General features: G+C 41.7%; 1 protein-coding gene across 1 annotated transcript; it reads right to left on the bottom strand.

The window, feature by feature from the left end:
- Positions 1–2,345: 2,345 nt before the first annotated feature.
- On the bottom strand, positions 2,346–13,005 carry GEMIN2 (gem nuclear organelle associated protein 2). The gene is made up of 10 exons (XM_054972605.1): positions 12,823–13,005; positions 10,333–10,417; positions 8,850–8,939; positions 7,160–7,219; positions 6,778–6,891; positions 6,610–6,654; positions 5,726–5,794; positions 4,574–4,684; positions 3,477–3,535; positions 2,346–2,794 (listed from the first exon to the last, which is right to left on the bottom strand). Exons 1-10 carry the CDS (start codon positions 12,993–12,995, stop codon positions 2,755–2,757), a joined length of 846 nt encoding a protein of 281 aa, XP_054828580.1. The 5' UTR covers positions 12,996–13,005; the 3' UTR covers positions 2,346–2,754.
- Positions 13,006–14,606: the final 1,601 nt, after the last annotated feature.

Consider the following 14,606-nt stretch of genomic DNA (forward strand, 5'->3'; position numbering starts at 1 on the left):
ACTATTCAAATCTGGAACTCCCCAGCTCAATTCTGTTCTGTGACTGTATACCAACCTTTTTTGAATCCTACATTTTTTTACTGCCAAATATCCACTTATTTTTCTATTCGTTTTCTATCTTTTTTGTACTAAGTCCTATAGGTATCGTATGGAATAAATACGTTAACTTAGGCACCCAGATCTCTCCCCGCTTTCTCAGGCCTAGCAATGCTGATATTGAAGTGTGCCCTGATAGGCTGGCAGTTGTAGAAAAGATGGCTCCCCACAGCACAGATCATCACACGCTCTTGCTTGGACACTTAGTTTGACCATTTGCATCTATTTTTCTATCGGCATGTGAGAGACTTAGCTGCAGGTCAGGCCCTACAATGACCAGAGCTGCCTAGCACAGTTTGACTTTGTGAGTATGAACAACCTGGAAGCTTCAGAGAAATGCAAGTTAGCAAGCCTTCATGTCTAGTCAGATAGTTTTAGCTAAAGTTAGGTAAGCTGTTATTGACTTTTGCTTGTGCCTTATAGAGTGGTTCCTGCCCTGCATACTCTCCCCTAAATTAATAACACTTATATTTAAGCCTGTATCAGAGTCTCTGACCACTTGTGCACAAGTTCTCTCAGAAGGAACCTGGAGACTGGGAAGTCCCAACAAATCAAAGGACCTCAACCCCCCCCCCCAAGTACTACTAGGGGTCTCAGCGGCTATGCACCAACGCTTTGAGAATGGTAGCCAGGAGTTGAACCGTTTCATGGAGTACAATAAAACACTCCAATGTTAAATGTACCAGAATATTAAAGTGCAAAGTGCTCACTGAATTATATACAGAACATTAGAAATACGTAAGCAATAGTCTATGCAGTATAATCAGAAACCTCTTTCTAATTGGCACACCACATACAGAACACTCACACTGGAGATCCTCTGTCAATAATTCAATTTGACAGTTAATAAATATATCATTAATGTAAGATAAAAATCCATTGATAAATATATACTATAAATATGGTGTCAATTCATAAAACTGATTGTGCTTGACGTCTGTTAATTGCATCTTCTCGTGGACAGTTGTAGCGTTCCTAGAGTGTAAATCCAACTCTTCACATACACACTGAAATGGCAAAACCATCAAAGCTCTCATTCTGAGTCATGCTATTGGTTATCTCTCCCCTCACCCCCACATCTGTTGGCAGCCCTAGCAGAGATATCTAGAACAAGCAAGAACAAAAGAGAGAGCTGCCCAGGACAGTAAAGTCTCAGAGATTCATAGCCAGGGCAGGTGGTCCTTGTTCAGAGAGAGCCCCTTGATTGTTCTGCTGTACTCCGTAGGAACGCTACTACAATTCTCCACGAGAAGATGCATTATCAGGTCAATTAACTTCAAGCACGATCAGTTTTGAATTGACACTGTATTTATAGTACGTATTTATCAATGGATTTTTATCTTACATTCATGATATATTTATTAACTGTCAAGTTGAATTATTGATAGAGGCTCCTCGGTGTGAATGTTGGTATGTGGTGTGCCGGTCAGAAAGAGTTTTCTACTTATACTGCATAGACTATCGCTTACATATTTCTAATGTTCTGTATATAATTCACTGTTTGAGCACTTTGCACTTTAATATTATAAATTGTGGTACATATAACATTGGAGTAAGTGGTTTATTGTACTCCATGGGAGTAGATGCATCTTCAGGTGGAACATAATCTAGTCAAGTGCAGAGTATGAATATGGCCAGATTGCTATTGTGTTTGCTGCAGCAGATAAATACTAGAATTTTGGGCTTAGGGGGTGCTACAGAATACGACAATAAAACAGAGATCAAGTAGTAGTTATGAAGTACAATCTTGAAACACTGCTCAACAAGCGTTAGTAATCTAGATTCAGGGCCAAGAAGGCACAGATAAAACAAATGCAAGTATCTAACACAATCAAGTTGACGCAGAATAACCCTTGTCATTCTCTGACACTATTTTAAATGCAGTGATTGGTAGAGAAATTCAGATGAGCATGATTGGACTCAGGGATTTTTTAAAAAAGAGTTGAACTAATAGTACTGTCTCTGCATGGGAGAGCATGTTATTCCATTATATCCAATGAATAATGTGGTTGATTTTATAACTATAGGGACATTACATCACAATAGCGACAGTTAGGGGTGTATGTGTGTGGGTGTTTAGAAGAAGCTCAGTAAATCTGAAACACACCGGAGTATACACAATAAGCTTTTAAACATTTGTTATTTGACTAGAATCTAAGCAGGTTAACTATCATTTTATGAGTGATATTAAAACCATACAGAAAATGAGGCTTAACAGACCTCAAAGTACTCACATTTATAATTCAAAACAGCTTAAAAAAGCTTTATTGTAAAACTTAAAAAGGCCCTATATATGAGTTTTTAAAATCTGCAGGATTTTAAACAGATTATTAGGATTGCTCCCCATTTAACCTGGATGAGCTTGCAATATGGATACAGTTCTCACAGCAGCTTGCTGGCAAAGGAGTCTACAAGACAGTGTTTAGGAGCTCTGCTGTTGACCCCTTTCAAGTGGAGTTATCCAGGACTGTTGCTAAAACCACTATAAATTATTCTTCTCGTTGATCACAAGATCCTGCAACATCATGCTGGGAAGTAGAGAACAGCTGCAATTCTTCATCCTTAAGACACAGAAGAGCTGGATGATTATACCAGCATGGCATGGCATTCCTTCTCAGCTGTCATGATAGCCTATGCTTCCTTGCTCTCCATACTTTATCAGGATGGTGCATCTGCTAAGTCATGCTGGTCAAAATACCTGGGGGCAGGTGGAAGAGGTAAAAAAAAACACCATAAAAATGGAAAGAATAAAAAACCCTTAAGTATAAGACTTAAATGTATTAGAGACACAAATGTATTAGAGACACAAGTATCTACCTTTAACTGAACAATGGTTATTAACTAAGGGAAAATAATAACGCAATAACATTTGAATTATATACTGCCCTTCAGAACAACACCCATTCAGAGCGGTTTACAAAGTATGTTATTATTATCCTCACAACAATCACCCTGTGAGGTGGGTGGGGCTGAAAGAGCTCCTAGAAGCTGTGACTGACCCAAGGTCACCCAGCTGGCTTCAAGCAGAGGACTGGGGAATCGAACCTGGTTCTCCAGATTAGAGTCCCGTTGCTCTTAACCACTACACCGAACTGGCTCTCCGTTAAAATTAGTTAAAAGTTTAATAAGTTAAAACAAATGTGACTGTCCTCAATAAAAACAGCCAGGAAAGTTTAGGACTAGACAGAACGCCAGAAAGCTTGAGCAGAAGTTATGCATACAAGTGGTTATACTAGGTACAGAATTAAAACAACAAAAAGATACAGCTTTGGCAATATGGTCAGCATCTCCCTTGCTTGAAAGTGAAAAGCAACAAATTCTAGAGTAATTAAATTCTATTGTGAGATTCTCCTCAATTTATAGCATACTATCTGTCATACCTGCCAACTAAGCAAATTAACAAGTTCAGAGCAGATACTCTTTCTTCATTCTTGTTCTCCTACGACAGAGAAAACCAAGATGAAAGCAGCATATCAACATTCACAATTCTGGACAAATCTGATAAATGTACACTTCTCAAAGATAGGCCAGTGAACAGTGACCAGCTTATCAATATTCACTGGTGTATAAAATGTGGAAAAATACTAGTTTTCAGTTATTCACAACATTATATCTGAGAAGGGCCGTTGACACACGGGCATCTCTTCCGTTAAATTTACAGCATATAGCGTCCTACCTGTTATCGGCACAGTAACGTTTCTTTGGGTCACCTAACGGCTCTTCGCGCCACCAGCTGTCCACACCGAAGCTCTCTGTTCTGTTCTCTCTAACCGTGCAGAAGCAGCTCCTCCCCCCCCTTTTTAAAAATTATTCTGGCGTTTAATTCCGCTATAACGGAATAACAGCATATAAACATTCTGTTAGAGCAAAACATTATGACCCTTTTGTTTTTCCAACTTTGAAATTATATAAATAGCCCTTTGCCCGCAGAATACTCCCTGTCTGGCGTGATCCCTATCGCTGAAGACTCTGCCATGGCGATTGAGTCATTTTTACTTCAGCAGAAAGTTTGCATTGTGTTATGTCGTTATGGCGTTATAAGGACATAATAAAATTAAAAAAAGGTGAGTCACAGGAAGAAATGGATTCTGGGATTGAAGGGAGGGCATAGGACATTGCGAGGCGAAATACATCGATGTGAGGCATTCACACTGAGGCACAAAATAGCGCGACTATCAAGCACAAAGCAGAAGAGAGAAAATCGCTACAGTGTTGGAATAAGGTGGGTGATTGCCGGGAAATAGCACCATTTTAGCGCTAAATAAAAGCCCGTGTGACGACGGTCAAGGTCAACACTCTCATATGAATGTCAATCGCATATAAAGGCAAGTATTCTGCATTCATTTTGTTTCATTCTCAGAAAAAATATTTTCTGAAGAAAAGAATATTCTAATTCAACCCAGATAATATGACACCTACATACTATTAGAGAATATTTCTAATTCCCACCCCCCAATAATTTGCAGAGTCAGCTTACCTCCAAGACTCTCACTTCAGAGCATCTTCTGGCCAGCTGCCGAATTAGGGAGTGAGCCTCTGGTAACAGTGGTTTTTCAAGACAGGCCAGCAGACCGTAGAGCCATCTGCCCTAGAGGAATTTAATGGAAAGTGCATCCTGAAAGTAATGTTTCACTATTGACACTTTATCCAAGCAAAGTGGGGGAAAACCATAGCATTGTCCATTTCATCTTCAATGTACACCCACAAATGTATTGATCCCAAGAGCATTACTGTAACAGATCTACAAGTTAACTAGCCAGAATAAAAATTATTGTTTCTTAAGGCCATGTAAAGTAGACATGCATAGCATAGTGTAACGGTTGAGTTGTTGACCTAGGATCTGAAATACCCAAGTTCAAATCTCCACTCTGCTAGGGAAGCTTGCTGGGTGGCTTTGGGCCAGTGACTGAACCTAACCTACCTCATAGGATTGTTGGGAAGATAAAATGGAGAGGAGAAGGGATCAATGTTGTAAGCTGCTTGATGTTCTCATTGGGAAGAAAAGCAGTATATACATATCTACACATTAAGTAAGCAAGTCCAATTTAGCTTGTAACAGGTCTCTATCCAGGCATGCTGGTTTAGGTTGTGCACAAGTTTTGGAATTGCAGACATAGAGTGTAAAGGTTCCTTCTTCATGCCTGCTGAGGTAACTAACACAAAAAACTTTGTTTCATTTTTGGAGTTTATACTATCTATTTATGTTTCTGTAAGTCTGGGTAACCACAGTATTTCTAGAGAAGGGCCGTATCTTCTTAAAAGATAAGCCAACTTGGGATGCAGAAAACAGATTCAGAAAAGTATACTGCTGTAGAATGGCATGTCAGCAACTGCTAAGCAGTCATTTCACCAAGAGAGACCCGCTAACTGAGTGAATGTGCATCTCGGCCCCACTGTACAGGTGGAAGGCCTATAATCCAGCAATCTTACTTAGGCTAAACTGGTCTAGTCAGTGCCTGGATAGGAGACCTATAACTCTATGGTTGCCTCCTTGTATTCCATGATGGAAGAAAGGAGGGGGTAGGGAGGCAGTCACAAAACAAGTAATGAAATATAATTCACTTCAGCAGAACCTCAAGAGGGACAATTTCTTCTGCTTTTCAAAATGAACACAAGAAGTGAAAGTTACCAGTTCTGAAGAAAATTCCTTCTCTGAAAACCAGTTTATCAGATATTCCAAAATGCTGGTTACTGTTGCCTTTTAAGAAGAAAAGAAGCAACTATGAAAAATAACTCTTTATACCGGTAATGACTGGTGCTTCCTTATAGTCTTTGTGTTTTTAAGACTGTAGAAGGATTCACTAAAAACCCAATTTGGGCCTGAAATCCCTTAACAAAGACCTACATTTCTGTCTGATGTTTCATGCAAACACTAGTGACAACCCAACAACCAGATGTTCAAATAAATAGCCACCACTGTTTAAGTTCGCATACAAAGCCACGTGACAATGTCAATGCAGCTTTATATTTTGTGTCACTATAAGGTAGTAAACTGGCACAGTCTATCTTAAACACTATTTCCAGATCTTCCCACAAACAGGAAGATCAGACTGTGACAAATATTTCTATATGCCCATACAAATGTGTTTTGGTTAAATTATAATCACACTGTGCATCTGCGTATGGTAAAACTTTCGGCAAGCTATCTCCATGAAGCTGTTCTCTTTGCTAAGTGTCAAGAATTCACTAAATGCACAGGTAGAGGCAGCTAGCATGCTGGCCGCACACACTGCCTTTATGTGCCCACCTGGTTGTCTCCAGGGGTAACTGAGGCAAGAAGCGACCATGTGAACGGTCTCTCCCTGCTGAACAGGGGGAGGGAGAATTTGTGTAGTTGCCCCTGCAGATGACCAGGCTGTCGCTCCCCCTCCCCCTCCCTGCATGTTCAGTGAACATGTGGCGCTGTCATGTGCACCAGGGTACCCTTAGGAAAGGAGGTCTAAAGAAGTATCAATAGACCTATAAAAGAACTTGTCATCACCCACATTGAAAGAATGATATTAATAGAGATACCTGATTCATTCTGCTAACAATGCTCAGCAATGGAGGAAAGCCAACCTGGGAAGAAAAGCCATCAGAATACGTAAGATACAAGAGTATTCTGCAGGAAATACTGCCAAAAATCTTAATTAATTGCAGACGTGCAAACTATTGACCTTTCTATTTGTGCTTTCTACTCACCTGCACATAATCAATTCCTTGATTTTCATCACTGGGTACTTGAACACCTGTATTTAAATATAACTTTTCACCCAGACAAAATTTTTTCCAGCCTTCTTCATCATCTGATTTGGGCTAAAGAAAGCAAACAAGCAAGTAAGTTATTTTTCTTATTTTAATAAAGCAAAAATATTGTGCCTCCCATGATTACATACAGTACACATGCAAATGTTAATCCCATATGTTTAGATTATAATAAGGCACAGCCTCATTTTGTATCTCAACATTACTCAACAAGAAGAGGAAGGTTTCCCAGAGGGCTGTAGTCCTCAAGCAGCTCACACGACAGTATTCTGGAACAAATGATCAGACAATCGAGATAATAATGTTAAATTCTACTCACCATTGTAACGTTGCTGTCCAAATGCTGGGACTTCCAGTGGTTCCTGTGTTTGTTCACACTCTGGAAAAAATAAAATGTCAAATGAACTTTTTACTACAGCTGCAATGTTTAGTCTATTACTTGAACTGACTGATTAAAAGCCTTCTGACCAACTAAAAACGTGCCCCCAATTAATCAAGCAGATATTTAAAAATTTGATTAAAAGTACTGGTACTTTTATATGCCACAGAGGGCAAACAACAGCTTAGAAGAGGCATTCCCTTTCATGCTCATAACAGTGTTTGGGTGATCCAGGGCTCAGTGATAGCAAGAACTCCTCAGGAGAAAAGGAGCTCCATGCAGACAGTTCCAAAGCCAGAAACAGGAGGAGAAGCTGCTGGCTGATCAGTACCACGGCTGGGGCAGAACCACTGACACCCTACAGCCCTGACACAACAGGTGAAGCCCAGCCAGCTGTTTCCAGCCCTCCTGGATCGCCCACACTCTTAGAGCACCGTAGATGGAGGTGAAGAGGGGTGTTACAGGAGAGATGGCACAGTTCATGTCACCTGGCCCGACGCCAGCTGCTTGCTGACAGCAATGATGAGTAGCTGTAGGAGAACTCCCAAGCAGCTGGCCGCAAACAGCACATGGTGATAAAAACCAGCCAAAGGAACTGCCGGGCATGGATGCAACCAGTCGGAAGCCCACTGGTGCTGTGACCACTACCCTTGCCTTGTTCCCTGTGACTCTCTGGACCATTCCTTTACTCTGCCTACGTCATGCCCTCAGACCTGCTGATGACTGACCTTTGGATCTCCTGACTTTGCTATTCAGACCACCCCTCAGACCAGACAACTGACAGCTCTTGACTCTGTGCCCTGACCTCGGAACGGCCCTTGACCATGCTACTTGGGCTGGCACCCAGGCCTGCTTCACTTCACGCTCTAATGGCATGGCCCATGCTGCCCTGGCCCAGCCCACGACATACAGAAAGACTCTTTGTAATAGATGTATATGACCCAAAACAAAATCATGCCTTTTTCTTCAGAATTGTTTTTACTCAGATGCAAGTTTATAAAGATTTAATAAATCAACTAATTCCACTGATAGCATGCATGATGCACCAACTGAGATTTCTTTAATCAAATGACAGGTGTGGGCCTTGCATTCCTCTTTGACCACTTCCAAGACAGTCCTCTGCAGGAGAGCACACTTCTGCTCAGACAAGACAGTCCTTTCAAGGAGCCAAGAAGTGCCTAGTGCACGAGTAATGCGCTCTGCAGCTGATGGAGAGGAATGCAGAAAAAAGGTACAGGAGCCAAGCTCCACTGTCACACGATTTTTTACTAGTTTTGCAGTATCAAGCAGCAATAGAAATGAAGGTGCCTGAACAGCACCAAAGACTTCTATAAAATCTTCAAAGAAAAAAACCAAAGCGATGAGTGACAGACATGACTGTTTTGTTAATTTTTAAATATATAATTTTTCCAGAGGACAAAAGCTGAGACCACAGTAAGGTATTTGCCATTAAAAGAAGCCTCTGAAAGCCTCTGCGAACATAAAGCCTTTTAGAATTGGTACTGCAGTAAACTCTCTTGAAAACAGGCATAATGAGATCAGGACCCAACCAAGTAAAATGGCTGCAAGCCTGGACTAGGAAAAACACCTCATAAAATGGCTGGGATTTTTATGTGCGTGCAGTAGTCACCTGGCGAACAGCTGAAAAGTGAGCCACTTGTTGTTGTTGCCATTTCAGGGTTGGTGAATATCCTTCAGGGGCAGGAAGGCATCCTGAGAGCTACAAAAAGAAATGAGAGAGTTATTAATACTAGGCTGACAATACCAGTTCTGAATTCTTAAATTCTCCCTTGACCCTTGCCCTTTTCTCCCCCCATTATAATCCTTTAGGTAAGTTAGGCTGAGAGAGAGTGATTGCAGTAAAGCCACACAAGCAAGTTTGTCCACTACAGACAAGATCATAAAAAAACTCAAATCCTATTTAAGTAGATGAAACTCGGAAGAGGACCACAGCATTTTCTTCTACCTTTGTAAACCACCTTCTGTATTATGTTACATCATGCCTCAGATAGGTTGCTGTCTGCACTGTTTTTGAATTCTGCAATCTTAATCCTACTGCATTGTTCATTGGAGGTCTTTTTTGTTTGATTGAACTGTTTTTTATATGTTGTATTCAGCCTTGAGTCTCAGAGAAAAATGAAGTAAATAAAATAAACTATGGTTGCTATAGCAACCCATGGTAACACACAGTTTCATGCTGGCAAGTTGCAACCAACAGGGACAGCTTCTAGCATATGCTGCCACAAGAGTCATGAGAAGAGCAGGGGATACCATTTTCAAAATGCCAGGACATGAGTCAGAAAGAAAGGGTAGCTTCATGCCACCTTGTCTGCGACCCCCCCCCCCCTATAATACTACATACACTGCATTTATTTTGTCTATGTGGAGCAATAAATGAGAAAGCCCAGTCTTGCAGGCTAGAAATAACAGGCCTAGCTAAAATTTTTGAACCCTTGGCCCAGACAAGATTATTTATAGTTAAATTAACTCATTAAGATTCAGTAAGAGAAGTAAAGCAATGAGTATACTGCAGAACAAATGAAAATTTATTAGTAACTAGAATCCCAGAAACAGTGGAAATATTGATCCAGATACGTGTCGTGCATCAGTTTGGACCCATTATTGCTAATACCTTTTAAGGCTGGCCCATACCACTGCAGTTCCAAGATTTGTTCTGCAAGACTAGATACAAGCTATATGAACTCTGCAATCTGTTCAGTCTGGTAATCCTTTAAACTCCTTGCATAATCAGGATGGAAGGCAAAAACTCTAAGTGAACAAACTTAAGTTTTGTTCACTTAGAGTGTTACTGGCAGCATGCAGTTTGAAAATGAAAAGAGAACAGTGTAGTACAGGGACTAGAATCTCTGACTAAGGTCAGAGGGAAATGGTTCAAATGTCTGCTCAACCATGAAGCTCAGTGGATGAACTGGACCAGCCACTGCTGTTGAGAAACTAAACTGGGGTGGGGAGGGAAGTCTCAGTGCATATTGCTGCCTTGAGCTCCTTGGAGATAAAAATGTGATGAGACTCAAATGCTTCTCCCCATATAATAAGCCTTTTTCAGACCTCATGCAAAAGAAATTTTGTCACCATCATTCCTCAAAACTTACTGAAATATTCACCGTCTGCTTCTTTTTCAATTTTCTGGGATCTATCTGGGCCACGACAACATCAGGACATTTTGCAGCTTCAATTCTACAAAACAAGAAAACAAGTATCCCAGTTTTTTAATGTCTTCCAATTTTTGGAGAAGCACAAAAATTATCCAAGAATTCTTGCATTTTATCTTGTTTCACATTAATAACACAGCAATGACTTATGGAAGTTACCATTGTCCTACTCTTCTGTCCTAGCTGGGCTTTCAACAGGACCTGTCTATTGCTTTCTCCTTTTTTATATAATCTGAACTTTTTGACAGTGACTACAGAGATCTTCACAACAATGGTGTCAATACTGACCTCTTAAAAAACAAACTAAATTTTTATACACCAACATTCCACAATTCCTTGTTTGCTGTAGCGTAGCGCACAGTCTCACAGCTGAAACACACCAGTCTTCTTTGGTCCACTGATCTCTCAGCTGCTCTCTCTCCACTTTTGAGTAGAGTTGCCATCTTTGGGGGGTGCTCCTGTCTCTTTAATAGTAGTATGACACACAGAAGTTAAGCAGCTCTCCACATTACTTATTTTCATGGGGGTGGGGGTGGGGGAAGGTTCATATAAAGATAGCAACTCTGCCCTGGGAATACTCTCTCAGTGAAGATTTTATTTTGTTTGGTGTACCCTTAGTAACTCTTACTGGCCCTCTTCCCTGGTTGTGCTGTGCTTGTATGTTTTTACTGAATTGAATAACTATTTCAAATGTCATTTATTTATTTATTTGCTTCACTTATACCTCCTTATACTCCCACCTTTCTCTCCATTAGGAACCCCAAGCAGCTAACATCATTCTCCTCTCCTCTATTTTACCCTCACTACAACCCTGAGAGGTAGGTTAGGCTGAGTGCAAGACTGGCTCAAAGTCACCCAGGAAGCTTCCAAGGCAGAGTGGGGATATGAACCAGGATCTCCCAGATCCTAGTCTGAAACTCTAACCACTAGACCACGTTGACTAATGTATTAATGTTTGGATGTTTGCCTCCTTGAGGACACCATTTGGGAAGAAAGGCAGCACAAAAATGTTTAAAACCAATAAAATAATTATTTCTAAACTTTTGCCAATCAACATGCCATTTAAATTCTAGCCCTCCACATTCTGCTGTCCAAATGTCCATTCTTCTGTTACAAATAAGATGAAAGTTTTGGATTTACAAAACCACATCCGAAGTTTTAAAGACAATCAAGCCTTCCTCATAAGGTCTTTGTTCCTATCTTTTTAATCCAGTATTTCTCGGCGGCTTCAGTCTTTTGTTTCATTTCTTTTAAAGAAGCTGCTTTATTTTTAGGCAGAAGTTAGAGAAACAGAACACTTGAGAGTGTAATTTTTATGGCACTTCTCTGTATAAAAAGAAGACGAAGGTGTTCTTAATTTAATTCACATGTACTCATGTTCTGAAAATCTGAGATAATAGGAGGTTAATTTACATCAGTTTAGCCAAAGTTAAAAGTTTCACGCATCTCAATACGGGACAGGCATCAGAGGTATGAGACTTCTCACTTCAGGACATGGGGCTGGACCAGCTGCCAAATCACACACAGCTCACTATTTGGCTCGCATGTGGCCTGACTATATGTTTCTTATGGATTGCCTTGTCCGAACCGAGGAGTGATGAAGCATCTGTCAGGCCATGTGGTCGGTGGGCCATGTTCAGCTTGGTGGATCACAAACTGTGCAGCGGATCAAATGGATGCCTTCAAGTCTTCTTGCATATAGAGTGAAATCCAGAAAAAAGGGCATCAACATTGCATTAACTTCACTTAACCTTGCCTAGATTTTACCCTTACTTGATGATGCACTACTACTGCCAAGCCAAGGTTCTGGTAGGTAGTAGCTGTGTTGGTCTGCAGCAGGCTTTGAGTCCAACGGCATCTTAGAGTCGAACAAGATCTTCAGAGTATGAACTTTCCAGGGTCAAAACTCAGAGTCCTGTCTCTGAAGAAGGGAGCTTTGACTCTGGCAAGGTCATACCCTAAACTTCTTGTTGGTCTCTAAGTTGCCACTGGACTGAGTCATAATGTTAAAGGAGAAACACAAGCAGACTCAGAATCAGACTATTAAAGAAAATAAACGTACCTCTGCTCCACAAGCTTTGAGCAGTGACTACATACCTACACAGATCAACTTGATTCTTCATCAAGATCAGGCAACCCCCATAAGATACTATTTACCAAATCCAGGTAGAACGGAACGCGCTTGTTTATCACGGGAAACGCGTGTCCTGCTGAAACTGCAGGCAAGGGGCAGCCCGATCTAGGTAACTCTTAGCACCCGCGACATTTATACGCTTCCCTGTCATCTTGCAGAAGGGGCGGCTGCATGGCCCTCTCCGAAAGGATGGCCGGATCAACCCCAGCCCGCTCTTTCCACTCACCAGGGGCGTCCCCATTCCCAACCCTGTTCTCTCTTCTCTCCGCCGGGGCGGGCGCAGACCCTCGACTTACTGAACCCGCTTTAAGTACTCTTGGGGTGTTCTGGGGGGCACAGTAGGGTCGAAATCCTCCGAGAGGTCGCAGTCCTCCACGGGCAGAAGCCGCGGCATCAGCTCCTCGACCGGCAGCTCCATCGCAGCCCCTCCAGCGGCGTAGCACTCTTCGACGGGGAAGGCAAAACGCATGTGCAAGCAACAAAGCTGTTCATGACGGCGCAGCTGCGACCTAATCGCAAAACCAACGCGCCGCTCCCCCAGCGGTGGAGGCCGCTGAAGAAAAAAGCGCTGTCGCGTTCGAATCAACTCGTGCGAAAGCGGGACGGCTGAAAGCCCGCGGGGGGCGGGGGGGGGGGACGACTGTCCCACTTTTTGAGAGTATTTTTGAAGGCTTTTCTTCGCGAATGGGCGATTTGGCGCGCGCATTGATTCTATTCTGGGTTTGAGAGCCCGTATGTTGGAATGAAATACACAGTTGGAGACTCCAGAGTAATTTCTCTACAGACTGTGCTTGAGAGCTTCAGAGTAGACAGGCTGTGGTTATTTCACGGAAAGGAGTGGGGGTAATTATTTTTTGGGGGGGTAATTTCCTATTAAATGTATTTCTTCACTAATACCAACCGTACGTTGGGCTGAGAGAGTGGTCTACCCCGAAGCCACCCAGGTAGTAAGCCTCTTGACAAAATGGCAGGATTTGAATCCAGTTGCACTTTAGAGACCAGCAAGTTTCAGGGTATAATAGCTTTCAAAATTGGTTGTTGTGGGTTTTCCGGGCTGTATTGCCGTGGTCTTGGCATTGTAGTTCCTGACGTTTCGCCAGCAGCTGTGGCTGGCATCTTCAGAGGTGTAGCACCAAAAGACAGAGATCTCTCAGTGTCACAGTCAGACTCAAATCCTAATGTTGTACTGCAGACCAACCTAGCTAAAACTTTCATGACAAAACAGATTTAAACACAGGTCATCCCAATTCAAAGCCAGTTGTTCTCCAACCCAGAATGCAAAACAGGGGATTGTGAGAATTATTCCATGCAGAGATTTTCAAATACTGGGGTGGGGGAACGTTCTTACCCTTTTGGGCCAACTGATGAAAAGGCTAACAAGGGTGTTAGGAAAGACTTGCATAGGTGCAACTTCAATACATTTTTGTACCACCTTTTGAATCTCTTCAAGGAAAGGGCTTCATAACACAAGGGAATTCTTCATGATGGAAAAATCAGGAAAACCTTTGAGTGCTTCAATTGTATACTTGCTGTTCTGACCTCATAGGCAGGCTTTTCACTGCAAAAGTAATTTCAAGTTGCAGTTGCTAACTGAGCTGTTCTGGGGGTTGAGAGCCTTCCTGGTTTGAACTTAGAGATGTGATTTTATCAAAAGGGCAAAGCATAAGTTTGAATATTCTAAGAACTTGGCTCACCACAATAGCTCACTGGAAGACTTAAGACTTGTTTTTGGACACTTGATTAGAGCATGCACAGAAGGCTTTGGAAGTGTGAAGCATAAAGGAAAATTCCATTTGATAGATGCTTAATAGACATGCACAGAAATATTGTTTACTCAGCTGCATAAAAGATGTGGGAACCTTCCTCCAGGTAGGTTCATTGATTTCTCAGATGACTGAGTTCTGCACCTCTGTTTCATTGAAATAAACTGTGCATTGTTCTTGGTCTCGGTTTTGGGTGATTGATTGGTTTAGTTACACCAAGGGAATTCATAGCAGAATTTTTGCATCAATAACATGAAGTGCTTGCTCCTTTTGACTGGAGACACATGGGATTGAACCTAGAACCTTCTGCATAACAA

This window comes from Eublepharis macularius, chromosome 2, assembly GCF_028583425.1.
Source record: "Eublepharis macularius isolate TG4126 chromosome 2, MPM_Emac_v1.0, whole genome shotgun sequence".
Taxonomy (NCBI): domain Eukaryota; kingdom Metazoa; phylum Chordata; class Lepidosauria; order Squamata; family Eublepharidae; genus Eublepharis; species Eublepharis macularius.